Raw genomic sequence first — 27,410 nt, forward strand, 5'->3', positions numbered from 1 at the left:
TAATGCCTGCAGGTGCCGGTACCATATGCCTCCTGGAAGCCCTTAAAGAGGCAGACAACCGGTTTTTGCGAGTGCATGTACTCTAGCTCATCACAAGGTATTTGTATGTGAACTGGCAGAAATAATCTTTATTTGGCTCTAAACTTTCCGAAATCTGAAAGGTTGCACCATGTAGCCCATCGGTTTCCGTGCGCGATTAAAAAACCGCATAAATAGGAAAGACGTACTGCATGTTGTTATTGCTTAGAAGCATGTTGCTGCATGGCTGCACGGCTTACTGCCACGGTTGCCAGCTTTCGTAAGGGTGGTAGAGCTACAAATTCTGCCTTAAAACGTTATAGAGCCTTATCAGCAAAACAGTTCCGCTTCAAGATGCTTCAAGTGATGCCCTTTCATTCTGGATACAATAGAGAGCATATACCCCACAAGAATTGTCTGTACCTCCAAAAAAAAAAAAACAAAAGTGCCGATTTTTGCACTGACTTGGGGCAAGTGTTCGTCAGAAAGTAAGAAGTCGCATTAAAATGTAGCTTAATTAGGACTGCTCCCGATATACTACGTGTACGTTGAAATGGTTTGGTTGCAGCGGAAGTTTTATACCGTAACTACAAAACTACGGTACATTCGATAAATTACGTAATGTGTCAAAGGATTGAAGAATGAGAAATCAGAATAACAAAACCAACCCCAAAGCCACTACTGCTGTTTCGTCTCACTTGTAGTAGGACTGCTCCAACTTGGCCAAAGTTCGGCAGCTTGCCAACCTGCCCAGAAAGTCGTCTGGAATGGCTGCAACACGTTGGCAGTCCATCAAAGGCAATTTTGATTGCCAAGAGGGATCTGGCCTGCCCTAGTTCTGCTCCAACCGTGACGTTGACTGTTTGTGTCCTAACAGTGCTGGTGCCCCAGATTCACGCAGAAACGTACCGTATTTTCACGCGTATAACCCGCACCAATCCGAAAATTTCAGTGGCAATGTTGGGGCGCGGATAATACGCGGGGTTTTCTGTCTTTAATGCAGCTTCACGGCAATGCACGTTGTGCCGTGAAGCTCCCACGCAGTAACACTAAGCCTTCCATGGGAGTGATTTCACAAAACATACAAGGGAAGAAAAATCAAGTATAAAAACAAGAAAAAAAAAACTGCACAACATAGATGGAACCGAAGATTACCTTGTGTACAACAGTGAGGACTGCGGCTCAAGTGATAGCTCTAGCGAGAGCAGTGGCACTGAGTAAATTGCGACTTTCGCCTTTCAGTCAGTGTACTCCACTTGCTAAATATACGCTTTTTCTGTCCACATAGTATGTGATGTGTTGCTCGAGCAACACATCACATGCTATGGTGATGTGTTGCTCACATCACCATATATGCTTTGGTGCAGCCTTTCCTGTATCAAATGTGTGGGCAATACGTGAGGATTTTTTTCTTTTCCAGCGGGCTGAAAGTGGGGTGCGGATTATGTGCGCGAAAATACGGTAAATGGTGCGAATTTAGTCTGTTTGCAAGGCTGGAGCAGTGAACGCATTAACCAAGTGGTTACCCCCATAGTGGGACCGGTGTCCGTAGTTCCCACAGCCAACCAAAGCTCTTGCTCGACGACGTTACCACCACTGGTGCGACCATTCCAAAGTGCACTAAACTATTCGAAAAACAATTTATGTTGCGTCACCTTCCACTCGTAAAGTAGTGAACACAATGGCCCACAACAGTTGGTCCTCCCACCAGGCCGATCTTTCGGGGCATCCCCTGGATTGCATGAACACTGCCCGGGTACACTGAAAGGTTCTTCAGTTTCTATTTAAATTTTTTTTTAATTATTTTGTAATCTCGCTCCTTGCACTCGTGGTGCCTACACAAGGAGGCTGAAAGGCAATCAATGTTGCACACCAAAGGACCGGATTTCTTCAGATGCTCAAAGAATGTTTGTCACTGGATCCCAATTTTTCTCAATTTTGTTCTCTTCCATAACTAAAACTAAGGTAGCACTTTTTTAAAGTGGAACAAAAGAGGACTACTAGCATTTCACTTGAGGACACCTGCTGAAAAATGTGCTCAGCAAGAACACTTAGTCCCAAATACTCAAAAGTTGCCTTGGCCACTCGCTAAATATTACAGCTTCAAAAGAGGCCATTAAGAAAAAAGTTTGGTTGATTCAAAAAGATCGGCTCATTTGAATAATAATGGTACAGTCTAACAGTGACATAGCGAACTAAATATGAAGTTTGTTTGGTCATACTTAAAAACTGAAATCTTGAGAGCCGCGCAACATTGGCTACAGCGAAGAAATATTTGGTTCCCACGAGGCTCAAAACTCTGCTGCTAGAATAATAAAAGCAAAATTAAAAAAAAACGAGACAAAGCAATTGTTTTTTTGGTAGCTGAAGGCCCTTTAGTGTGTGGACATAATGAAAAGCTTCGTTCCACTCAGACTGTGAAAAGCCACCACGCGAAGGCCACATCCTCCTTCAAGTAAATAAGAACCCTGGGAGACCCCCTGATCTACAGCGGTGGATATGGGGCCCTAAGTACTGGTCTCTGTTGACGTTTCTGCGTGAAACCAATTTAATGTTGTATATATGACTGTTATGCCGTAAGGCAAACTCTCGCAAAAAAAAAAAAAAAAAAGTAAATAAGAACGCAGGCCTATTTTGCCAAACGAACTTTGTTCTGTTGTAATGTCACGTTCTTGCGTTCCAGTCTGTTTAGTTTTAAATGCCACAAGGAGACAGATAACGACTGCCTCGTTTATAGTGGGTTCAAAGCCTAGAACAATGAGTTTATCTAGGATTGTTGCGCGAAGCAGACTGCGGATTTATTAGAGCCGATTTTTACCTTTACAGTTACAATGAATATCGGATATAGTTAACTAATTTACTGCCCTGATACATCGTTAACAAGTTTAGACTGTACCACTTTTAATGCAAACTTTTCTCAAATAAGCTATACAGTGAGGGAAATGAATAGGCGTGCGACTCACCAGCTTCCTTCCTGCACTAGAGTTTCGGCATGATTGTGCATTTGGCCGAGGCCAACAAAATCACATGAACATGAATACCGATTGTAAGTTTGCAAAACAGGCTACTTGAGCTTTGAATTTAGAGCATTTCCTTTTTACGGCAGTAAGAATGGCTTTGCGAACCTTGCACAACATCCCATGCAGATTCTGTAAACAGCAGCCACTGGCATAAGCAACACTGTAATGGCAACGAAGTGTTTCAGCTTTCCTCCTGGCAGTCTTTCAGTTACTGGGCTGCAGCATTTGGAGGCTCTCTGGAGTCAGCATACTAACAGTTTTATGTAGCTTCCTTCATGCATCACTGCTGATATCACAAAACACTGCCACGGGAGGATTGAAAATTTGGCTTAAACTGTTTTTCTTCATGGTCCCTCAACAAAATATTCAGTTCATATAAACATGAGACAATAATAGCTGTTAGCAATGAACACAAATAATTAGAATAGCTTTAGATCTATGCTGCAGCAGGTTCGTCAAGTCTGCACATTTATGGCTATTGCCATTGCAAATATTGCCCATAAAATTGAGCTCAAAGCAATCGTGAAGTCTGTTGCCTATACCAATACTTGTAAGCAGGGACAGCAACGGCATTGCAAAAAGACAATATATCTGCATGTTTGATACCTCCTTTCGGCCAGCTACTTCAATGTTGTCCACGCAACCATCATTTGCAGATGCGCAATTTTCTGCAACCAAAAGGGCTGTAAAAGCTTCACTGAACCAATGGTAATAGTGATTGATTATGGGGGGTCAATGCGCCTAAACTGCACAGGTTATGAGGCGTGCCATAGTGGAGGGCTCCGGATTAATTTTGACCACCTGGGAATCTTTAACGTGCGCCGAAATCTCGTACGCACGGGCGTTTTTGCTTTTCGCCTCCATCAGAAAAGCGGCCGCTGAGGCCAGAAATCGAACCCGCGTCCTTGGGCTCAGCAGCACGTCTTAACCACTGAGCAACCACGGCAGGTACCAATGATTATAGCCAAGTGAAGCTTTCATGCACTGCATATTGGAAAACCCACTAAACGTTTACCACTTATGACAACCAAGCGAGAATTAAAATGAAACAAGTTTAGCGTTGAAGTAAAAGCGGAGACACCGACCAAAGGAATCTGTTGAAAACTTTAAAACAAACAAGACGTTTCCATCAAACCCTCGACTTCGTCATTGTGAACAAGGCTTCCGTACCAAAGCCGAAACGTCTTGTTTAAAGTTTTTTACAGTTTCCTTTGGTTGGTGTCTCCGTTTTTGCTTCAACATGTCTCCCGACCAGACGGGTTTCCGTCAAATCCTCAACTTATGTTTAGCGTTGTAACCCACCCAAGTTTAGTATAGTTGTTTCGCTTTCGACTCTGCACCAAGGGAAGCCGATAATCACCGAGGCAAACAAAATCTCTTCAGCAGAAACTTCAGACTGTTGCAGGGCAGTTACAATTGACGAGTTGACCAGAGCACTTTGAAGAGGCAACCGACCAAGGCTGCCAGCTCCGGCGCCCAGCGGCAGCAAGAAGAGCCGTTCCACAAGCTACAAACATGACCATGTGCGGACATGGCAGTTTATTATTACCTAGGAAACTCTTGGACTGGCTGAGCCACAAGCTCCTCCCACACGTTTCGTCGTCTCCGTCGTCTTGACAAGGAATAACTACAAAAAACACGCAAACTCAGTCCTGATGTGTTTGCACAGACTCCCTTTGCACCTTGCAACCGCCGGCAAGGTCAAGAGCCGGAACATTGAGGCACTTGATCCCCTGGCGTTGATGATGCTGACGAGCGGCTCTTGACCGGCCGTTCAACCAACTTGGCTTGGCTTTTGGTCGGCCCCGGGAACTCCCGGGCCTAACATGCAAACGACCCCGGCAATCCCCACCAAGCTGCCGCCCCTTCGCCCTCGAACACACTCCGTCAGACCCCACTCTCCCCCTTCCCCGAGACCAGAGAGGCCACAGGGCCACGAAACCCCATGGCACTGCTGCTAATGGCACTTAACATCCACTTACAACCCGTGCACGAGTGTCCTTTCCGTTCCTACACCAAAACACAATGCCTGCGGCGGGGAATCGAAAAGTGCAGGCAGGAGAATTTTACAAAAGCACGATGATGGGCAACCCGCTGGCGGCATTCACCACACGGCAGGCCGAAAAGAAAAAAAAAAAAAAAAATGCACGTACCAACGGTACCTCCCGCTGCAAGTTTTACACACCCAATATATTAACGCAATTGTGACATTGGATAACTTTTTTTTACATTTAACAGCAACGTAGTCTATTCCAGACGGCAGGGGGCACGCGCCCCCAAATAATAATAATAATAATAATAGTAACCACAAATAAGGAAAACGTTGAAGACAAAGAAAAAAAAAAAAAGCAACGTTACGCATCATCCCCTGCCCCTTCCAAAAATCCACGGCGGCAGAGCACTTGTCCACACAGAGACACAAGTTCATGACTAAAAAATAGAGGGGATGGTGGGGGTGCACACGCGCGCGCTCACCACACACACACCCGCCACGTAGATCACAGGCCGAGAAAAGCGCCTCCTCCGCAAAAAACGAGGAACCTCCCTTTTCTTCCATCCGAAACGAAAAAAAAAAAAGGAGAAAAACCACGCGGGTCACCAGTCTATATTTACATAAGGCAATATGTGAAGCACATCCCCCGCGTAGGAGCGCGCTGTGGTCACTTCGTGCCAGCCCCGCCAGTTTCCGTCGTGGTCCGACACTCCGTTGACGTGCTCCCAGTGCTCGGTCGCAAAGCGTTCCTCAACCTCCGGGGTCACTTCCAAGGGCACAACGGGCGCTTCCTCCTCTTCCAGGTTGATGTCGGGCCCGATCTCGGGGAGGGCGCTCAAGATGGCCGCCACCTCACCGCCCGGCGGCGACCGGTCGGCAGACGGGCCCGGTGCGGCGCGGGGACCGTTGGGGACCGATGACTGGAGGAACCGGTCCATCAGCTCCGACTTGGTCCGGCTCGTCTCGTCGTCGGTGCCGAGGAGGCTGTAGTTGCCTGCCCTCTTCTGGCGCGTGGACGCCGAGGGGGAGGCGGCCGCTGCGGCGGCGGCTGCGGCTGCGGCTGCCACCGTGCCGCCATCCAGGCTCAGTCCACTCTTGGCCTTGAGCTCGGCTATGAGCTGCTGCGTAGTCTTGACCTTGGGGAGGCGGGGGGAGGTCGTGGCGATGGCCGCGCGGTTCCGGACGCTCTCGAAGGCCGAGTTGCCGCTCGGGATCGGGTCCCACGGGTGCACGCCGTTAGGAGGAGACCAGGCCGCTTTCTTGGCACCATCCACTGCGAGGTAAACAAGAAAATAAAAAAATCGTTAGAAATATGCGGGCACACCAGGTTACACAGGGATTGGGAGGTGCCTTTAGAGTGATTGCTCACCATCATCAGCCTATCTACGCCCACTGCAGGGCAAAGGCCTCTCTTTTAGATTTCCAATTATTTTGATCCTGTGCAAACTGCGACCAATTTATCCCTGCAAACTTCTTGATCTCATCTGCCCACCTAACTTTCTGCCGCCCCGTGCCACGCTTGCCTTCTTTAGAGATCCACTCTGTTACCCTTAATGACCAACGGTCATCTTGTCTTCGTATTACATGCCCTGCCCATTTCTTATTTAGCGATTGCTTGAGGGGACAACTCCACTCTTAGGACACACAACTGCACTTTTGAGTGGATTAGGATGCAACTTCCACTAGTGTAGTTTGGTGCACCAATTCTACAAGTGCAATTTAACGAAAATATTTTTACTTAATTTGGAAGCCGTACATCTACAGAAAAGCTCAGTAATGTATACATGGTGCCAATAGCAAATGAATACCCTAGCGCAAGTTTAGCCGAAGGAACAGCACATTAAACTTGACAAAAATCCTCCTGGGACTTTATTTTAAAAATTTCCTGAGACTTTCTTTTATATAAAAAGTGAATTACGGTACTAACAGGAACGGAACTGAAGCTATGCCCCCTCCAAGTTTGCAAATGTGCTGAAACGACAATTTTGAGGAAGAAGAAAAACATTTTAAAACGTGTATATGGTGAAAATGGAAGAAAACTGCCTTGCATAGGAGCTCCAAATAACGATCGCAAAGACATCTCACACTGAACCACTGGCCACAGTGAAGCCTTCAATTCGCTGGAACTACCACAAGCACCCAACCCCTCAAGGGCTCATTAAATGAAAATTGAAAATTTTTGCACGGATTTTGTATGCTTAGTAACGTCTTCAAAGCGGAAAAATGTTTGCGAAAAGGTTTTGTGGCACAAAATAATGTTGTATTGGTCATTCCTCACTCTATCATGTAATACCCCATACCTGGGGAATTTGAGGGGTATTCTGAAATAGATTGAGGGTCACTGTCCTGTGACGGTCGGACGTCGCCACTGGCTGCCGCGGACAACACGTGCTCACACAAAAACGTGCTCCCACGTGGTGAGACAACGTGCGTGGACAAACATGTGCTGCCACGAGGAAAGACCACGCGCGCGCGGGATGGGCCATGGACGGGATGGGCGCAGGGGATGGGCCAAAAAATACGGGATGGGCCATCTTTCGGGTCAGGTGAGAAAAAACTAAATCTGCGGAGATATCAAGAAAAAATACCAGATGGGCGGACTATCGGATAAAGTGTGGAAAGGGCAAATAAGTGACCGCATCAACACAAATACATGATTCATGTTGATTTTGTTTCCTCATCGGCGCTAAAGCCATCGATTTTAGGGGGTGGGAAATCTTGGGGTCTTTTAGTAAATTGAGTAAACTTGGTAAATTCACCCCTAAACGAGGGTGGGCGATGTTTCAGGGGTGGGCATTCGCATGGAGCTTTCTGGAAAACAAACTTGCACTGTGGTGAACCGCTTTAAGACTATCATTAGTCAGTCATGGGAAAAAAAAAAAATGGAGGAAGGAAAATGGGAGAGAGAAATGCTAGCCTTACTGGCTCATTTCTCAGCAACAAGGCATCACTGGGTGTCAAACAAGAGCTGAGAGAGCTATGGAATGTGCCCCATTTCAGTTAAAACAAAAAGCTAAGCCTTCAGCGTTTTTTTAGGGGGAATTTGTCCAATGTGTAGTTGCGACTGCAAAATGTGCAATCTCTGACCTCCATCTTGCAATCTCTGACCTCCATCTCTGTTGCAATTGTAGAGCATCAGTACGCTTACAGAACTCTGAAGACACTAAATACCTTTTTAAGGTGCCTCAAGGACTACTGCACTTGCATTGGCTGGATTTGAAATATTGTTACGAGGAAGGCGCAAGGAATACTGGTGTATTAGCAGGTATTTAGAGAAAATCAGTCCGAGTGGAAAGAGTCACCAGTCCGTCAAGGTGGCCGCAATACGAGCGAGAGAAAAATCCTCGTCTTCCTCTTCGTTCCCTGTCAGTGCTAGTCGCATAGCCGGCATGGCGCGGGCACATAGCCCCATGGTCTCTCAGGCGGCAACTATGAGGTTTCACCACATCATCCTCGGAACAATATGGTTTGAAGCCACCTCTGCTCTCCGAAATTCTTGCCAACCTATTCCGCCATCACTGTCAGCCTGTCTATGTGCAGGTGCACTGTACACAGAATGTGTTTGAAATCTGTGAGGAAACTCCCTGGAAGCCGACAAGAGCCACCACAGTTGATGCGACGACAGTGCTGAAAAGGAAACGGCAAGGTATGTATGTGCACGCAGCGGTAGTCATTACATTTTGTTTGCAACGTTACCCAGTGTTCCATCTACGGCCAGCCGAACGACAGACCAGAAAAAACAGGTTAGGTCTAGGCACCACCGCTCACATAATTTGGCAGTTTACATGTGAAACCCAAAAAGATGGTCCAACCAAACCCACTAACTGTGGTTGATCTTTCTCTTCGCCACAACCAATGCATCCAAAGAACCCATCTCCATTATCCTCCCCATTATCATCCAATGAATGGGCTACAGTGGATAAGCAATATAAAATTTGGAACAGGATTTCACATTTTGCTTCAGACAACTAAAATCTTGTAGGAGATTACGGGGCCAGAATTTGAAACCTTGAGCCCATCTCTACTCCGAATTCTATGTTGAATAAAAAAATTGTTTAGCGGAGATGGTTGTGAAGTTGTGCATCACACAACAGTGAGCTCTGTATTACTACACCTGCCGCCACTGCAAAAATCCCTCACAGATCACGTGACATATCCTCAGTAGCTGGATTTTTTACCACCAAACAATTGTTGATCTTGCACAATCTTAACATGGCCACTAGCAAACGGCCTTTCTCTTCCAAAATATCACTAGTTGAATTTCGACCCAAATAAGTTGGAACTTCCAGCCACATGATTGGCCAACTAGTGGCTAGTTTGACTTGACCCAACCGATTTCACAGGCCTGTCCAGTGACACGTATGAGAAAGCCCCTAGGTTGTGATGTCACCACTGTCCCCTCACTTTTGTTAATTATCCAACTGAATAAAAACTTGATCACTTCCAACCCAAGTGTGCTACCATGAATAAGGCTGATAATCTGCGAGTACAGCTGCAGCCACAACTACAGCATGTAACTGCAGTGGTTGAGGAGTTGTTTGATGTCAACACATTAAACGACCCTTGAATGGGACCAAAAAAAAAAGAGAAAAGAAAAAGAAAGCACGCGTCTGGCATTTGTAAGCAGTGAAACGGCTCGTAAAATAGCTTACGGTGCATAGAGAACCAAATCTAAGTTAATCAGCTGAAAAGGAAAATAAATGTGGGCCTGGATGAGAATCAAATCCAGGCCCCCGGAATGCAAGTCAAGCATGAACCAATGCAGCTGAACGACTACAGTTCACTTAAGTGGACTTAGTGCATGCGCTACGGACTTCGACTTGGAAAATGCCGACAACCTAGGTACACGCAGCTCCTTGTAGATTGAGCAACTTTTCTTGGCTTGTTAACAGGCTGACAAGCTCATGTGGACTGGCCACTGACTGACTGCTGCCACCAGAAGAAAGCGACCTTTTCATCAGTTCCTATTGCAACGTCGGCATACCTACCGACAGTTCTCACTCACCTACCACTCGAGGGGATTTGCCAATGACAATGAAGCTACCACCAGAAGCTCACGGCCAATTCACAAATTCCAACTCAACCTAGGCACCAACAGAACCAACCCAAATTTTCACATACCATTAGCTATGAAGCACAGCACGTACCCCCCACACACACAAGGCACAAACGGCCATGATCGGCTGGGCAACTGAACAACCACGGGAGGATGAATGCACTTGTACCCTAAGCAATACCATTCAAGTGATTTCGGTCTACGCTAATGCACTACTCTGGATACTCTGAAAAGAAACCCCCGCCAATTGAATCTCAAAATAGCAGAGCATGCCGCAGAGAAAATCTCGAAAATGTCACTCACAGCGCACAACTTGAAGGACGAGTGCCCAGCGGTGTTCAATTCAACATCAATGCTTCTGTATTCACCCTCACACAAAGCAAAAACCATTTCCATTTCGACCAAGACACCCCCAAGAACCTTGACAGGCAATATAGTAATCAATGAAACCAGTGTCATGACTTTAGTAGACAAGGTGACTGCTCCTCTAAACATGCAGCTGGTAATCGTGCCACATTACCAGTCAGGAAAATAATCCTTAGAATTGTTACCACAGGGAGAATTATTCGCTACTGCAGCTAATGTGCAAGGCTTTGCAAGCAGTTTGTGGTATTCAACAGCGATGTGACAAGCTGTGTGTGTGTGTGTGTGTGTGAGATAGATAGATAGAGATAGAGAGAGAGAGAGAGAGAGAGAGAGAGAGAGAGAGAGAGAGAGAGAGAGAGAGAGAGAGAGAGAGAGAGAGACCACAATTATCATAGATTAGGGAAACGTGAGGTGTTGTATGGTTTATGGGGGGACACTGCTCTTAAAAAAACTTTTTTAATTTTTAAGTAAACTTAGTGAAATTTGTGTCTTGCTGCTTTTCCCCCACTGATTTCAAATATGGCATTACTGTTTTAGTTGGTAAGTTAGTTCCTGAGATAGAGGTAATTAACTATTTTTGGAGGAACAATAGACAACAGTGTTGGTCATAAAACTGTAAGCTTTACATTTTCCAACATATGGACCCTGGTGAGTGCATTAAGAGAATTGGTTTTTTTAATGCATCGCTTGGAAGTAATTTTACAGCTCATTAAACTTTGGTGGCACCAGTGGCAAGGAACCATTTTGAGTGCCCACCGTCATGAAAGCCTGTTCTTATTGGCTTTAACTTTCGCCGCTAGAATTGGAAGTCAATCTGAAGAAGTCTTTCTGGCGCCCTCTTGGTAAGGAGGCGCTCAAGCAAAGTTGGCCATCAAGCCCTGCCCCCCTCTGCAGTTTTTAGCGAGACTTCGCCATGCAATATTGCCTATTGGGGGAACGTAGGTGTAGTAAATACACGTGCAAGGTGCCATAGCTGATTCATTAAGGTGTTACTTTTGCCACTGGCTACTGCACGTACATATGTGCAAAAAGTAAGTAGGCATCGCAGGCTCTTGTGCTCCCCAACATTCACCCTTTGTCTGTTGCTGTAATGTGAGGTGTCGTATTTCCTAATGCTAGCCAGCTGAAGCTTGTGTTTTTTTTAATTAAAAGCACACGGACATAAAATTTCCCAGTGCAGTTACTGCCTCATTATTTGTTTTTCTAATATGCTTAACCCTTTCGTTACCGCGGGAAATTGACCAATTTTGAAGGGTCTAACAAAACATTTTTTTGTGCTATACATATTGGTTAGGCACACATTGCAGTGACATACAATGCAGATTATTCCACGTGCTTTCCAACGACACCAGTTTTATTAATGTTTTCCTAAATAATGATTCCGAAAAAAATTATCGAATTCGAAATTTTTGTCCGCGCGTCGAAAAGAAAAAAGTAAGTTGTGTATAATAAACCACGTGTAGTAGAAAAAATTTAGAATATACATTTTGTAGGTAGACGTTTCAAAAACCCGTCCTAGAAAAAAAAATTGAGTTGCGCAGTACAATTTGTCAGATATAAAAGAAAATGTTAGCCCACGTGGTGCCCATGCCATGTGGTGAAGCCCAACCTCTATTTCAAGTTTTGCTATTTTGGATAGTTCTCTAGAAGAAATCTGGTGGTTTGACATTATTAAAGGCCCAAATTAGCCTCCACGTGATGTAAAAACACCTTGTCAATGATTATGACAGGCACAATATTGAAGGCAAGCAAGCGATGTGAAAAAATCCGCTTGGAGTTGAGAACCAAACTCTTTGGTGGATGCTTGTTGACGTTCTGATGATCGCTCATCAGTCAGAACTTTCATTTGCGTTTTATTATCATGTTCTGACTCACTATGGTGGCCCTGCTTGCAGGAATAAGTTACGATGCGCTAGAATCATGCCAGCAAGCTTTCACCAAGCCGCCGTCAGGCTGTGAAGCGAGTTCAGCACTACGAGCCTACTACATTGCAGCGCCACCTAACAATTTCTAAAAGAAACAAATACAAGGCTGTTGGAGACTTTGTCAGAATAAACAGTACTACTAAGAAGCGACACTAGACTTCCGGAAATACCCTCGTATGAAACCGAAACTGGCTGGTGAACAGCTGGCGGTGTTCAAGGCCAATTGGAAGCGTTCTCCTCGTCTGAACTGATACCCAACGACTTGGTGTTATCGTTTGACTTTCAGCGGAAGCTCTTATCGCAGAAGCAAGGCGTAGATAAAGTGGAAGTGCGAGCGGCATGCTTGTTTTGAGGAGCAGTAGCGGGCAACGGAGGCGCCATGGCAAATGAGCTTGTAGTTGGGTAACTGCGTAGTAGCGCCAAATATGAATTTCGCAATGTGAAAACGAAACCGAAACTGCTGGAAACTGGTTGAAAATGTCAGGACCCTTGCTAGACATGCGGGGGGACCATCAGAAATAAGCTTTGGGAGAATAAAGCTGCCCTTTGTCCAAACCACAGATCATTAGTGAATAGCTGGGGCCATTTTCAAGTAATTATCACCTCTCAACGCTGTCGGATTACAAAGCTGACCCCATTATTTGGTATTTGACTTGCCAGGAGCCTTCTGACAAAAAAAAATATTATGGTAATGCAGCCTAACCACGACCTGCATCCTTTTTTCTCAAGTGCAGCAGCCACGCCCCCTTCGTCAAAAACACGCGCACCTCAGCTCGCAAAAAACGCCACCAAAAATCTCAATGTCGCCGGAGCGGGAAAATTTAAACTGATTCTAAAAGGGCAATGCCTAGACTAATCACTGGCTGCATTAGGTGTACGAGAAACGACTACAACATGTCAAAATAGGCAATATAAATCATCGATCACCGGTGATCGATTTGAATAGGCATGGTAACGAAAGAGTTAAACAAGCTCCACCAATCTGGTTTCACCACTCCCGAGACAACAGCAGGCAGCCGCATGCACCTAATATATGCTGCTGCAGTGAGCATTGCTTCTGGCTGCCAGCAATGACACTATTTTTCTCGGTTCTGGCAAAAGTTGCGTTGATTGTCGCAACTTCCTTCCAGCAGGCTTCAACACACTACTAATGGTACGCTGCCAAAGCAGTTGCAACACTTGCAAAACACTTGCAACATTTATGCGTGTGCCAATACTAAATATAGCCTTAACAGGCCTGTAAATGTTGCAAGACACAGGCTTACATTTAAAAGGACGTCTAAAAGTCACGGTTGAATCGTAGGCCGTATTCGACACTTTCCTGAAAGGTTACTTGCAAACAGCTTGCAGAAATGCTGCGCAACACTAATTTGATAAAATGACAAGGTAGCAACATTACAGCTGCAACTTAAGCCCACCACACAGCACGCGCTGATTTCCCTCACGGCATACGCCCTAAAAGCCGAAACAAATGCGTATTTTACACGATGTAGTTATGCAAGAGTTCTGTAGTCCTTTTATGGGGGCAGGTGTGCTCTTCCATGTGGTCAATCCAAAGCATGTACAATTGCAACGCTTCACACAAAATTCTTGCCATTAAACGAAATACACAACTGAAGGTCAACAACCAGAATGTTTGTATTGCGTTTTCATGGTAGCTATAAGCGACGTTAAACATTCCTTCACCGATCGAGATCATGCAAATCAAACATTCCAGACATTCTCCCGCCCTTAAGTTGCACGCATCGAACAGTGGTTACCAATTTACAAGGCACACCACATTTAGAACTTTGGTGTGTGCAGAATCTTTGGCAAGCTTGAACTCGATCGACACCTTTGCACTGTCAAAACAAGGGATGCAACTTCACCTGGGGAGAGGGGGCAAGGCTACCCATAGGTTCCACATCCACGTCTAATGCCTGAAGTTTTATTGCCTCAAAAGATAGAGAGAAAATGCGAAGTATGCTGTGACTGGAGAGGACCTTTGAGTTCCTTACTGACAATGTCCTTGAAACAGAGTGCCAAACCGCGCACACCCTCACACCCTTGCCAAGTGGCAAAATAAGAACCTTCATCGAGCCATTCATTGTGTTACCCCAATCTCGGCAAATCACTGGCTGAGTTGAGAAGTACGCCATCATTGTCAGCCTATAACTTAAGTTCCAGGGTTGCCAAACCCTCTTCTGGCAAGGGTACGTCATCTTTGTCCCACAAAATGTTCCTATTGTGGCCGCACCTACCTAGTCCAACTACACCGGAATGGCATATTATTTCTACTGGACCAGGCAGCAGCCCTTGAGACCTTAAAAGGGGCCATGCAGACAAAATTACAAGTTTGTTTTAGTTGAGATTTATGAATTTATAGGGCCCCTAGCACTTGTCTAGCAACAAATGATGCCGTATTCTCTGAGAAACTAATCAATTTAGGTTAAAACTATAATTCTCCCGCCAAATCGTGTGTTTTCGGGACGTCAACAATGAAGTCATAAGTCCACGTATTCTAACGAATTTACACTGTGTCATTCAGCTCTGCAGCCTTGCTTGCCGGCAGTCTTCCCAGATGGCGCTACCATACTCGGGCACGAACCGTTGTCCGATGTTGCTTTGTTTTTGACCGTATTTGCACCTAGCTTGTTTTTGTTACTGTATAAAGTAATCATTTCATGAAACACGGGGTAGCCTCGACAAACAGGGACACGTAAGACGTCACTTACGCCAATCGGCTAGTGTCGTGTAAGACTGTGCAGCTAAAACAAGCATAGTGCGCCAAGTACCAAAAGCAGTGCGCATCTGTACTTATACCGCGTATGACATCATAGGTTTTGTTGTGGGAAAAGAGCTGTTGGGTCGCATAGCCATTACCTTTTTTCCTAATTACATAGCTTATTTGAGCGAAATTTACGGTAAAAGTGGTGTCAGTATGATTTTAACGAAGCAACCTTTCAAATGAGCCAAACTTATGTTTTGTCTGCATGGCCCCTTGCCATGCATAATCTGCATGGGCCCTGCCTAGGTGCCATGCATGGTCTGTATGGCCCCTAAGGATATGTAAAACGCCATTACTTGATAATGTGGAAGGGTGCCATGCTGAACTCGTAGCTCTCCCCAGAGAAACCCCATGAAAACCGCATTTAATTTGACCCGTAGCACAAATGAGAATTTCAAGATAACTTGAGTTTCTCGAACGACATGCTCCAGCTTCAAGATGGGCGTAGCTGCGACATGTCTACACCAAAGTTGAGAGGTTGGAAAGTAGACACACATTTCCAAATTGAGTCCAACAAAGCAAGCCTGCAGTTTTTTTTTTTCTGGTTGCTTAAACTGGCCCAGCCTGTTGCCCGCGCTTGCCTGCGAAAGCCGAGGCTACCCAGAATTTCTTTGAAGTAATAATAAGACGACACAGACAAGGCTGCGCTCTTCTACGACACGTTGGTAAATTGCACTTATTAGCAGCAGGTAACCCTTCTTTTGGAAGCAAATAAACCAATGTTGACAGCCCAAAAAATGCTCCAATTTTCTGTTTCCAACATCTTAGACAAAACCAAAAACCCGAGAGCAATCATTTGTTTCCGCAAGCAAACACAACCTCCACTTATTCCAGCTCACAGACAAAGGTGTCCTTCAAACCATTCAAGAGCTGCCAGATCAGCTCGATTAATTCGACTGAAATAATAGTTTTAGCAGTCGATCTGTTCCGTCGTGTATGTAGTTAGCGTGTTGACCGGGACCCATCTGGGCACTTGGGCATTCGTCGCGGTAGGGGAATTAGTTCCGCAGGCCTGCCTTCACCATGTCTGCGCCTCCTCCCCCTTCCGTGCGCACAGGCGCAGACGAGTCTCGGCCAACCCGGTAACAACATAACCAACGGAACAGACGGACTGCTAAAACTCTCTAATAACGCGAGGGGCGACTTTACCATGAATAAAAACCATGAATGTAATGAGAGATGAACAGCGGCGGAAATACGCTCATTCGGGGTCATCCTTTGAAACGAGTTAGCTAGCTTCCATCACAGGTTTGCATCACCTTCCTTGTTGCAACCCTTGGCAACTGGGGATTGAGCAGTTCTCAAAAGCACTTATGTGTGAGGCCATATCGCACGGCGGATTCCCACTTGGCCAAGTGTGACGCGCACAGTACGCTAAAAGCTGAACACTTCTTGCTTGAACTCTGAAATCACATGTTTTGTAGCTCTACTGGCTTCTGCTCAACAACCCACAATGCCTTGTTTGGACAGAAGTAATTAAATCTGGCATTTCTATCTCTTGTTGCAACATCAGAGCCGGTCGCAAAGAGCCCCGAGCGAGCTGGGGATCTATTCTCGACTTCAAACTCAACTGTTGCCCTCTACTGAAAGTCTGTGCTTATTGGCTTTCCCTTTTGTCACAAAAATTGGAAGCCTGTTAGAAAAGTTTTTTTTACACCGCGTTGGTAGGCCGCACCTAGGCAAAGTCGGCTATCAGGCCCTCTGCTCCTCATAAAGCCCCCTAACAAAACTTTCTCATGAGGTACTCCTGCGTAGAGAAGGTGTAGAAAAATTCCCCACCCTTTCCTAAAGAAAGTTGAGAAAAGCATTAAAGCTTTTCGACATCAAAACTGCTTAAAATTAAATGTGTGTCCAATCGATCGTCAAACCTTCAAAGGCCCAAATCTCGAACGAAGAACGAACCCACACGATTTCTCGCGCACCAAGTAAACACACCTACGAATTATCTAAACGTATACTGATACGTGGTTTATGAGCTAAAGGTATACTATTGTGCTCCTCCTCCATGATCAATGCATGTAGTGTCTTATTTGGAACAGTTCCTTTTCCACTATTTTTAAGCAACCGTTTTGGAACAATGCAAGCTCAGTTTCCGGCACGCACCATGTGTACAGAGATCTCATCAGAGCTCCTCGGTCAACCAACCTGTCTATGGGGAAATGCAATAGCTTTTTGTCGGTCCCACTCAGAAAGCTTTCACTTTATGACCAAATACATGTGCAACCGGCCATCAGTGAAGTTGTTGGCCATCAGGCCGGGGCAGCACAGATGATTGCTCTGATAATCTCCCTTTTGCCACTGGCTGTTGTGTGTATATATTTGCTAGTAGGTAAGCAGGTATGGGAGGCTTTTGCCTTCACCTGCATGCTCCTTTTGACTGCAGTTGTACCACAAGGCAAACCATTTCAACAAAATGGTTTGCCTTGTGGTACAAATGCATATGTCGTGTATATGTATTTCATGTAACTTTTCCATTCCTGCTATGTCTCTCGTTGAGACAGCAGTATTTGTAAATAAATAAATAAATAAATAAACCCAAACAATGAGTACTGCTGGTGGTGGGGCACCCTAGTTCACAATGTTTTCTAGCCGAAGTTTGTGTTTTTGTGTGCAAGCACGAGCCCCCTTCCCCCCCCCCCCTTCCTCCCCCCCCCCCCCCCCCCCCAAATAACCTTCAAATTCGTGTGCGCATTACAACGGGGATCAAAAGCAAAATCAGCTGCAATGCAGCCAGCAGCGTCGCCATAGACAGACTCCTTCTCAACTGAACACTCTGTCCAATTAAAAAAAAATTCTGTCAACCTTGCGTATGCAAATTTTGGCGTACCTTGGTCAGGTATTGCATGTGTGGTGCGGCTGCTATGAGCACTGTATTTCAGTCACTATGGCTCTTAAAAGGTACCACTATGAAGTGTCCATTAACTAAAGCAAAGAGTTCACTGAGTAGATAGCTAAATGCAGAAGTCATCGTAAGAAACACACACTAGGTCTACCACGTGCTTTTCTCTTCTGCAGCTTTTGCCTTGTTTTAGTAAATGTTCGCTAGTACAATGAATTACCGGTACTCACCTACGGGGCAGAAAATTGGAGGCTCACTAAAAGGATTAAACTTAAATTGAAGATGACTCAGCGCGCAATGGAACGGACGGAAGATGATAGGTGTAACATTAAGGGACAAGGAGCGGAGTGGGTCAGGGAACAAACGCGTGTTAAGGACATATTAGCAGAAATTAGGAAGAAGAAATGGTCGTGGGCAGGGCATGTAATTGCGAAGGAAAGATAACCGTTCGTCATTAAGGGTCAGAGTGGATCCCTAGAGAAGGCAAGCGTGGCAGGGGGTGGCAGAAAGTTAGGTGGGCAGATGAGATCAAGCAGTTTGCGGGGATAAATTGGTCGTGGTTAGCACAGGACCGCGATAATTGGAGATCCATGGGAGAGGCCTTTGCCCTGCAGTGGGCGTAGATAGGCTGGTGATGATAATGACAATGAATTCCCTAGTGTCCATCAAGCGATGGTTTATTTTACCGCAGGTTTAAAGGGATGAGAACCGAGTGGCATCCCACGCAAAAGGTGTCCGTTCCGAAGACGTGTGCGAGCCAAAGAAGAGCCATAGTTTGATACAAGTCTTCAAAGAAATGATTTACCGGCCCCAAGCACAGACGTTTTTGAGAACTTGGAAGACTCGCTGGCAGAATTCGCAACCGAGCAAGGAATGAACCAATGGTCCGTCATTTCTGAAATTATGAAAGCCAAGGTGCCTTAAATTGTAAACGCTTTCACAGCTCGCCGTTCTAGTTTTAAGGCGAACAAGAGCTGGATAAGCAAGCTTATGAGCCGCAAGAAATTTTTGTGGCCGCCGCGATTGCGTGCGTCAAATAAAATGTCCTCCGTCAGGTAAATTTACCTGTGCATTACAATCTGGGCGTGTCAGAATCGTGCAAACACAGCACTTTACATTTACATGTCCCTGTCTCAGTGTTTGCATCAGAAAAACTCTGACAAGCTCTACCGATCTCGTTTCACCATTTGTAATTTGAGATGTCAAAAACCGTGTAGGAAAGTGAATGGGGCAGCGGTACCTGGTTTTATGCGTTTTGGCATTTCCGTCGTTAATATGCAACTGCTGCAGCAGCGAGCGGTATTGTCATTTGTATTCACGACCCTCTAATCTACCAATCTAAGCCAACTTGCTTTTGATTTTAAACTTTAGTGTCCCTTTAATTTTTCTCCGAGAGGTCGCTACCCCACCACCCCAGGCTGAAATTTTGGCTGAAAGAAATCCCTTTCCCATTCATTCACATCACGGTGCTCTCAGGGCATGTGTTATGAATAGATCTTATAAATGCTCAATTGCACAACAGTACCAAAATTTCCCACCCCCTACAGGTGTGAAATATTTAATTCACTAAGAGATCCCAAAGATCACCTGCCCCCTAAAATCACGCTAGCTTGGACGACAACAAAAATCCCTCCGCAAAAACTTGTCATGGCCGCGGACACCGCCGATGTCTTGATTTTGAACAAGAGAGACACAACCTGTTCGGCTTTCTTACTTGATATCTCCACAGCTTTGGTTGGCGGTGTGGCTACCTTTTTGTCGTTTCTTGCACCTGACCCAAAAGTTCGTCCATCCCGTATTTTAGGGGCGAAGCCCCTTGGGGCCTGGGGCTGTTAGCGTCTCCTGTCGTCGTCGTAATCATCGTCTCATGTAGTCATGGTACTAAAACACAAGAAATGCGTTTATGCCTTGCGCTAGAACGTAACGCATACTAGAAAAGAAACACCGGAACACTCGTTACGCCTCGCGCTAGAGAGCTTTGTGTTTCAAAGACAAGAGACTTTTACAGCAGCGCTGTAAAAGTCTCTTCTCTACCTCTACCCCCCAACAATTTCGGTAGCATTTCGGCTGGCGTACCCGCAAATTTTCCCGCCATTTTTTCGCGGGGCTACCTTGGTTGCCAGACCAGGACTGCCCACTGTTGATTAGCTCGCATCATACATTCGCGGGTACTACAAACGTATTGGGGCCCGTAAAGGCCACGGATCTGTCAGCCCGCCCTGGTTACAAACACTTGCGCGCTCGCGCCGCGAACTCAGGCTCGAGCCCGGGTTCGTTTTTTTTTCGCTTCGTTTACACGGGAGGTACTACAAACGTATGGTGTGGCAACCTGGCGAGTCCTGGTGTGGCAACCATGGTAGCCCCGCGAAAAAATGGCGGGAAAATTTGCGGGTTCGCCCGGCCCCGAGCCGCGGCGCGAGCGCGCAGGGGTTTGCAACCAGAGCGGGCTGACAGATCCCCGGCCTTTACGGGCCCCAATACGTTAATAGTACCCGAGAATGTATGATGCGAGCTAATCAACAGTGGGCAGTCCTGGTCTGGCAACCAAGGTAGCCCCGCGAAAAAATGGCGGGAACCCGGGCTCGAGCCTGAGTTCGCGGCGCGAGCGCGCAAGTGTTTGTAACCAGGGCGGGCTGACAGATCCGTGGCCTTTACGGGCCCCAATACGTTTGTAGTACCCGCGTATGTATGATGCGAGCTAATCAACAGTGGGCAGTCCTGGTCTGGCAACCAAGGTAGCCCCGCGAAAAAATGGCGGGAAAATTTGCGGGTACGCCAGCCGAAATGCTACCACAATTTCATCTCCTTTGGCACGAACGCCAAGGTGCCAAGAATACACTTATACACTGCATGTTTCGCCCCTCCCCAGGTTTCACGTTAGTAAAGATGGCCCAGGATTTATTTTTTTTCTCACTAAATATCTCTGCAGTTTGGGTGGGTGTTCTTTCGGAACCTAACCGTTTCTTCACTTCTTCTCACACAAGAAGTTTCAACTTGGGGTTGGCATACAAGATGGGCATGCTACTCGGTACAAAATGTGAAATGTTGCCGAGAGCCAGAGGCAGTGGAATTCGATTCACACTAAAACTCTAAATGGTGCTGCGCCCACAAAGTTAGGTAAAGTAGATGAAGGTAGCATGAACACCCAAAACTGAACAGGAATCCCCGTAAAAGATCAGTCAGCCTTGAAAAGACCATGCAAGGAAACCTACAGGGATCTGTTCATAAATGCGCATCTAGAGACGAATTTTTCTCAATACGAAACATCATTGGCCCAGTCATCCTGTAACCTACCTCTGAATGGGGCCCTACCTCGAACCACGTCTAAAGGTTGGAGGATGGAGGTAATGCCTCTAGTAATGATCACAAGCCGGGTTTTATTGTTAACTTCATCATCTGGGGTGTAAGGTGCTCGCAGCATAACTCGAACCAAGATTGACACAAAGTGGATAAGTGCACCCGGTTGTTCGCACCACACCATCCCAGTTGAAGACAATGAGTGCATCCATCCATTCCTTTTCGCGATGGCAGTTTATCATGGTCTCGAAAATGTCTTTCGATACTGTTTGGTATCGGAAAACAGCTTCCTTCAAAATCTGCCTGTAGCTTTTGTCAAGGTGAGGTTTCTGCTGTGGTGATCAGCCATTTCTTTGCATAAAAATTGTGTCTGGCCACACAATGCCTTGAGGATACGTCTCGTGCAATTTTAATTTCCGGGCAAGGTCTCCCACTTAGCACTGTTTCGGTACTACACTTCCAGCCAGTAAGCACTTTTGAAGCTCAATCATGATCTTTGCAGCCTTCTTTTACGGCATAAGACACTGTCCACAATGAGGTTCAAAACGCTTAGGGCCTGTGACTCCCACATAAAAAGAACCCCCCATAAAAACTTCTATCCACACGTCATCGATTCCTTGACGGTGGCAGTGGAGTTTCCCAGCCACAACAATTGCTTGTCTTTTGTAACCTGTTGCAATGAATCCACAGATGCGCAAAGTTTCGGAGGCGTAAAAAATTACATGCGTACGGAAAGACTAGAGAAACCCACAGAAAAATGACAACTCATGCAGCATGGCTCTGAAGTTATAGGCTTACAAAATAGGCGTAGAAGACTTTAAAATAGGCTTAGCTGAAAATAGGCGTAAAAGACCCGCAAGGCACGTCAACACGATTCTCACCACAACTAGAAAAGGCTCCCCTACAATGCCTGCCACCATCTCAAGCTTCTTCAAATAGAAATGCACGCTGCTTTCGACTTCAAACTGGACAGGAATGACCAGAACACCTGGCATTTGTACATATGAAATGACGTCATCACTCTAAACGTCAAACCACCACCAGGGCTGCAGCGAGAATTTTTTTTTTGGAAGGGGTTATAGGTTTTGGGAAGGGGGTAGTTTTTCCGAAAGTAACAGTAAGTATTGCTTATGCGCTGCCTGGAAAAGATTTCGGGAGGGGTTCGAACCCCCAAACCCCCCCCCCCCCCCCCCCCCCCGGTGGCTACGGCCCTGAGGTCCACCACCGACACGGGAAGCACTTTATCAGACAAGTGACTGAAATAGGACATAAGGTGGCGGTTGTTTTTCACCATCAGGGTGCTCGCATAAACTTGCGTCAGGAAGAATGACAGCATCACTGCTTAGAGATAGGAAGCACGCATTTAGATTTAGGGAGTGAGCATGGGAGGGCTATAACCTAGCTTAAATCAAGGGAAAGTAGCAAAGTTTAACTAGACACGTTACGCTGAGAACTCTTCGCCCTGGTTGGCCTTGCGCCACAAAAAAACCAGCCATCATCATTAATGCAGAGAACTGACAACTGGTGGAACACCAGGGTTACAGAGTGGCTGCACCGAGAGGTGGGACCAGACGCAGGGGAAGGTCGTTTGAGAGTTACAGCAGATCGGGGAACCAGTCCCGGTACTATACCGGATAAGCAATCAGCGTCACTATGCATGCGCGGAGGCGTCAAAAGTGGTTGTGCACATGCACAGGTGTACCGGGTACCGTACCGGGACCGGTTCTCCGCTCTGCTATAACCATTAATTCGATGCAGGGATGAACTAAGAAAATTTGGAGGCAAAGGATGAAGTGATGGGCAGTTAATGAGAGAGGCCTTCGTCCTGCAGCGGACATTAATAGGCTTATGAGGAGATGATGATGAAGATGGGGCTGTGGCCGTGTTATAGGGAGCTGCGCATGTTGTGCAGTGTTGTATGCAGCAGCTTTTCCCAGACAAACTTCCCTTGCAAGTAGAATTCTTTTGTCAGACAAACGAAGTGGATGAACCTCAGAGCGGCCAGCCTGCTACCCGGTTTGGCAGCATTTCTGAAAACTTACCACGGATCCTCGCACCTCTTTGCTGACACACCACCACAATTACTTATACTGTAACAGGTAAAAGGCGAAGAAACCGTGTTTACCGGGCCAGGAAGACTTACAGACTGTCCCTCAGCTGGCAATGAGGATTAGCAACAAAAGCTGCAGTGTTAGCACCTCAACCTTCTCTTCATCTCACGCCCAACATTCCACGAGAGGCATATCCCCAAGCATGGAGAAGGATGACACCCAAAATTTGCCCGACAAGCTCATCTTGCACTCTGACAGCCCCAGGCCTCACAACTACATCTAATGCATTTGCGTCGACTAACTGGCTTTCCACCGCAGTTGTTGGTGCCAACTTCGGGCCTCGAAGCCTACGTGGAAGCTAGGCATAATGACGGAAACTGGCGTGGAGTTCGATGCCCCGAGTGGCTGAACTGTCCTACCCCTCGATCCTTGGCACCAAATCCTGCAAGAAAGTTGCAGCACCCAGAAACAACGGGCATCGCTGAGCCAGCTATCAATTCCAGGTTAGCCAACAAGAGTGCCGCGTGGCGTTCCCGCGCCTAGCCTGGCCGACGGCGACTATAAGATCGTGTATCGCCCCCATACCGGACTGCAAGTGACCACCTGCACTGATTGTCAGATCACTCAAGGCAGCAGCATCCCAACTTCCACGTTTCATGCTCTAGTGGCCATTTAAGGGGGGACGTGGCTTTCAAAATCAACTTTTTTATTTCTGAGTGGATTTTGATGAAAATTGGCACAGCAACTGGAAATGCTTCTGTGATAACACCATAAAAATTTCAAGATAATATTTTGATAACTTTTTATTTATTAAATTTTCTTTCTGTTCCGCTTGTACCGAGCTTGAGCGACTTATAAAACACGATAGAAAACTTGTTCGAAGTGCTTTGCATTCCCAAATGAATGGGTGAGGTCGTGACAGTTTTAGAATTTTTTTTTACAAAACAATATTTTTTAGTTTTCATTTTTTTTAGAGGTTAATGTGCAACAGGCATGTCGACTGTGAACGACTATTTGAATAAAAAAGTTACAAAAAACAAATCTGGAAAACCAAAAGTGTCACGACCTGAACTGTTCATCAAGGAATGTAATGCAAGAAACGGAATCAAAATAGACCCAGTGGTCACGAAGAAATCCCTGGTACAAGCGACATAGGTGGCAAAAAAAACTGTTTTGAGAAAACGGCTTCCAAAGTTGCAACATAGGTTTCACTTATCAAAAGTCGCCACGGTTGCAGCCTTTCATGTCCTTTTGAACATGGGGCTTCTGGAAGGCCTTGCCTTGAAATTGGAGTGCCCTTTACAGCCTTTCTCTTTCCAGAAAACATCATTTTCAGCTCCTCCGTGAGGAGTAATACCACCTTTGCAAACCAAACGGAGGGGAAGATGGGTTTCAATGGGCTTTCAATGCAAAGTAGGTTAGCTGGTTGGCTGTATCGCACTGGACAACCTCCTTTTGCAGTGTTGTCACCATGGCAACAAGTTAAGCATTTTTTTTACTTAAATTTGAACATTTTTGGCTTTTTTTATGTTTTATCTTGCCTGGCACAGCAACTTAGTACTCATACGTGCAGGTGTTCATTTCCAAAAGTTTGCATACCACAAGGATGAAAATGAGCTACTTTGAAGCTTGGTAGAGTATTCTGCATAACTCCCAACTTCAATGCAAGAGCATATTTTTTTACTACTTTTGACATTCAAGGCATCCAATATTTCTCGCAGCACAGCCAGTATGCCCTAAGCACTGGTATCAATAATTTCCCTAAAAAAATCACTGTTAAATGCTGCCACAGTAACGTACATTTTTAACGCAGAGAGCATATTTTTATTCCTATATTACTAACTCAAACCTGTTTGCATGAAAATTACAAGTGCACGGGAAACGTAGCGCAAGAAAGGCGATATGGCTCGCGCGCATCGCAGCGCACGCTTACCGTGACATATCGAACTTTGATTATACCTGATATGGCTGGGTCAGGTCGCTTTTAAGATTAAATCTAACGTCGCAGGCATTAATTACAACTACTGGCGTTCAATCGTAACCGGTTGCCCAGTCATGTGATGCTCCAATGCGCGTCGGCTATGCTATGCGCGCCGCAGCGTTTGACGCGTCGACCGTTTCTTTCTTAAGGCTAGCGAGTCCACAGTCAAAACACAGCAATAACTACGCGTGTAAACATCGCAAATCCGACTAAAAGTTCACTTCACGAACCGCTATCGCAAGCGCGCACACCGCGTCACCCTCCAAGGTCTGGCGACGGTAGAGTCACGCGCACCACGAAGCGTTCGATGACCTCCGCCTTTCGAGCCACACAACTTCCTGTGATCTGGCTCGTTATCTCTGGCATTCCCATCGCGATAACGTGCGTGTTAAATACCACAGATTGAACAGAAACTCGGCGGAGCGAAGCGGCGAAAATGAACTGAATCCGCTCGCTACGCAGCTCGGGCGGCCGCCATCTTGCGTCCCACCCGCGACATCCAATCAGGAGGGTCGTTGTTCTGCGCCCCGACCGGAGGACCAATAGCGCTTCAGCATCTATTTCTAGCTTCGTTTGTGCGTCGTTTCTTTTCTGCCGTTTGTGCGTTTGTGAATGAACGAAGATACAAGAGACGAGCGGAACCGGAAAGACGATCGCTCGGCCGATCTAACCATATCAAAATGGCCGCGCCCGGTGGCACCGTTGCGAAGATAGAGCGCTCCTAAAATTGCCGTTTTTTCGCCCTTTTGCGCTGATAGTTTGTCACCGCGCCTGACAAAAGTATTTTTTTATGCCACTTTGCGACGCTTTTCAGCGTAAAAACTTTGCAGACGCACAGAATAGGAAACATAGAAGCCGAATATGTGGGTTTCAAAAAAACGATGTTTTGGTCATTTTTCCGAAGTTGAAAGCCGCGTCCCCCCTTAAGTACAACGTACCTAGAATCTTATTGTAGAAAGCACACCGAACGAAACTAGCAACGACTCTCCGCCCAATTTTAGCCATTCAACTCAGAGCTGTCAGCTTTTAGCTCATGCTCTAGATCAAGCCCAGTACAGTTCATGGGGCTATCCAGGCATGACCAACGACATACTACCCACCATCCTAACAACCAACGGCCCGAGAAAGGAGTGTGCTAACCGCACAACTGTGGCTGTTTGTGTGCCTTCCTCACGTCTGTTCCTTAGACCTTATTTGTTCACCTTTAAAAAGGAAAAACCTATTGTCCCATCACTCTTTGCTCTCCTCACATAAACCCAACTGCACACCCGACACACCCATTATCCACCACAGTTGCCTAGGTAGGGTGCATTAGCCAAGGAGTGCTGAAGCACTTTTGCAGCATGATGTTGCACAACCCCCCACTGGAGCATGCTCAGTGGAGCATGCCCACAAAAGCACCGTGGGCAGACCCACCAACCTAGCAACACGAAAATTCGGGAAACTGTAGAATGGGTTGGTGGTTTTTTTTTTTTTTTTTTTTTTTTAAGATGTGTATTTTAGTTCTTGCATCATGCAAAACTCTACTCCTGGTTCTTGAGGTGGAGAGCGCCAAATTTCTTTACTTGTGAAGGGACCTGGCATTCGTGGACTTCGAAAGCTTGTCAGGATGCGTCTGCTCAAAAGAACCACCGATAGTCCTCTTGTAAAGCGACGAACAACATTTGGTTCTTGTCTTCTTAATTGTGATAAAGTCCTTCAATGATTTCAAGGACACCAATGGTGCTAAAGATCCTTCCAGATTCAGCATTGCTGCGTGGAATGGTAAGTAGCTGCAGCATCACCTTTGGATTCTACCAAAGTTCACTTCCCCATCAACAATAGTTGCGTCTTGGCTTCTAGTTTTGGCAATCTCATTCGACTTCGTTCCGCACATCTTACTATGGCATCTAGAATAGGCTTAACGGTGCTCCACGGTACAGAGTACAATGAACTATAAGTATGGTGGCGAATGGTCTTTATGCAACTCCGCAACTGTCATAGCAGAAATGACTAACATACTCGCGTGATTAAAAAAGCGACCTCTCCGCTAGGGCGGCCATTTCTCGGGAGATTTGAAATACCGTTCGTACAATCGGGAGATGGGGTCAAAGTTCG

The 27,410-nt window shown here is 46.1% G+C and overlaps 1 protein-coding gene across 1 annotated transcript in view; it reads right to left on the reverse strand.

Annotated features, from left to right (window-relative positions):
• Positions 1–4,546: 4,546 nt before the first annotated feature.
• LOC144172939 (uncharacterized) overlaps positions 4,547–27,410 on the reverse strand; it is a 33,512-nt gene continuing 10,648 nt past the window's right edge. Inside the window, exon 3 of the mRNA XM_077701532.1 lies at positions 4,547–6,304. Within this exon, the coding sequence (XP_077557658.1) occupies positions 5,634–6,304 (671 nt within the window). The 3' untranslated portion in view covers positions 4,547–5,633. The remainder of the gene's footprint in view (positions 6,305–27,410) is intronic.

This window comes from Haemaphysalis longicornis, unplaced genomic scaffold (genome assembly GCF_048455015.1).
Source record: "Haemaphysalis longicornis isolate Haplotype H1 unplaced genomic scaffold, Haemaphysalis longicornis Haplotype H1 scaffold_270, whole genome shotgun sequence".
Classification (NCBI taxonomy): Eukaryota; Metazoa; Arthropoda; class Arachnida; order Ixodida; family Ixodidae; genus Haemaphysalis; species Haemaphysalis longicornis.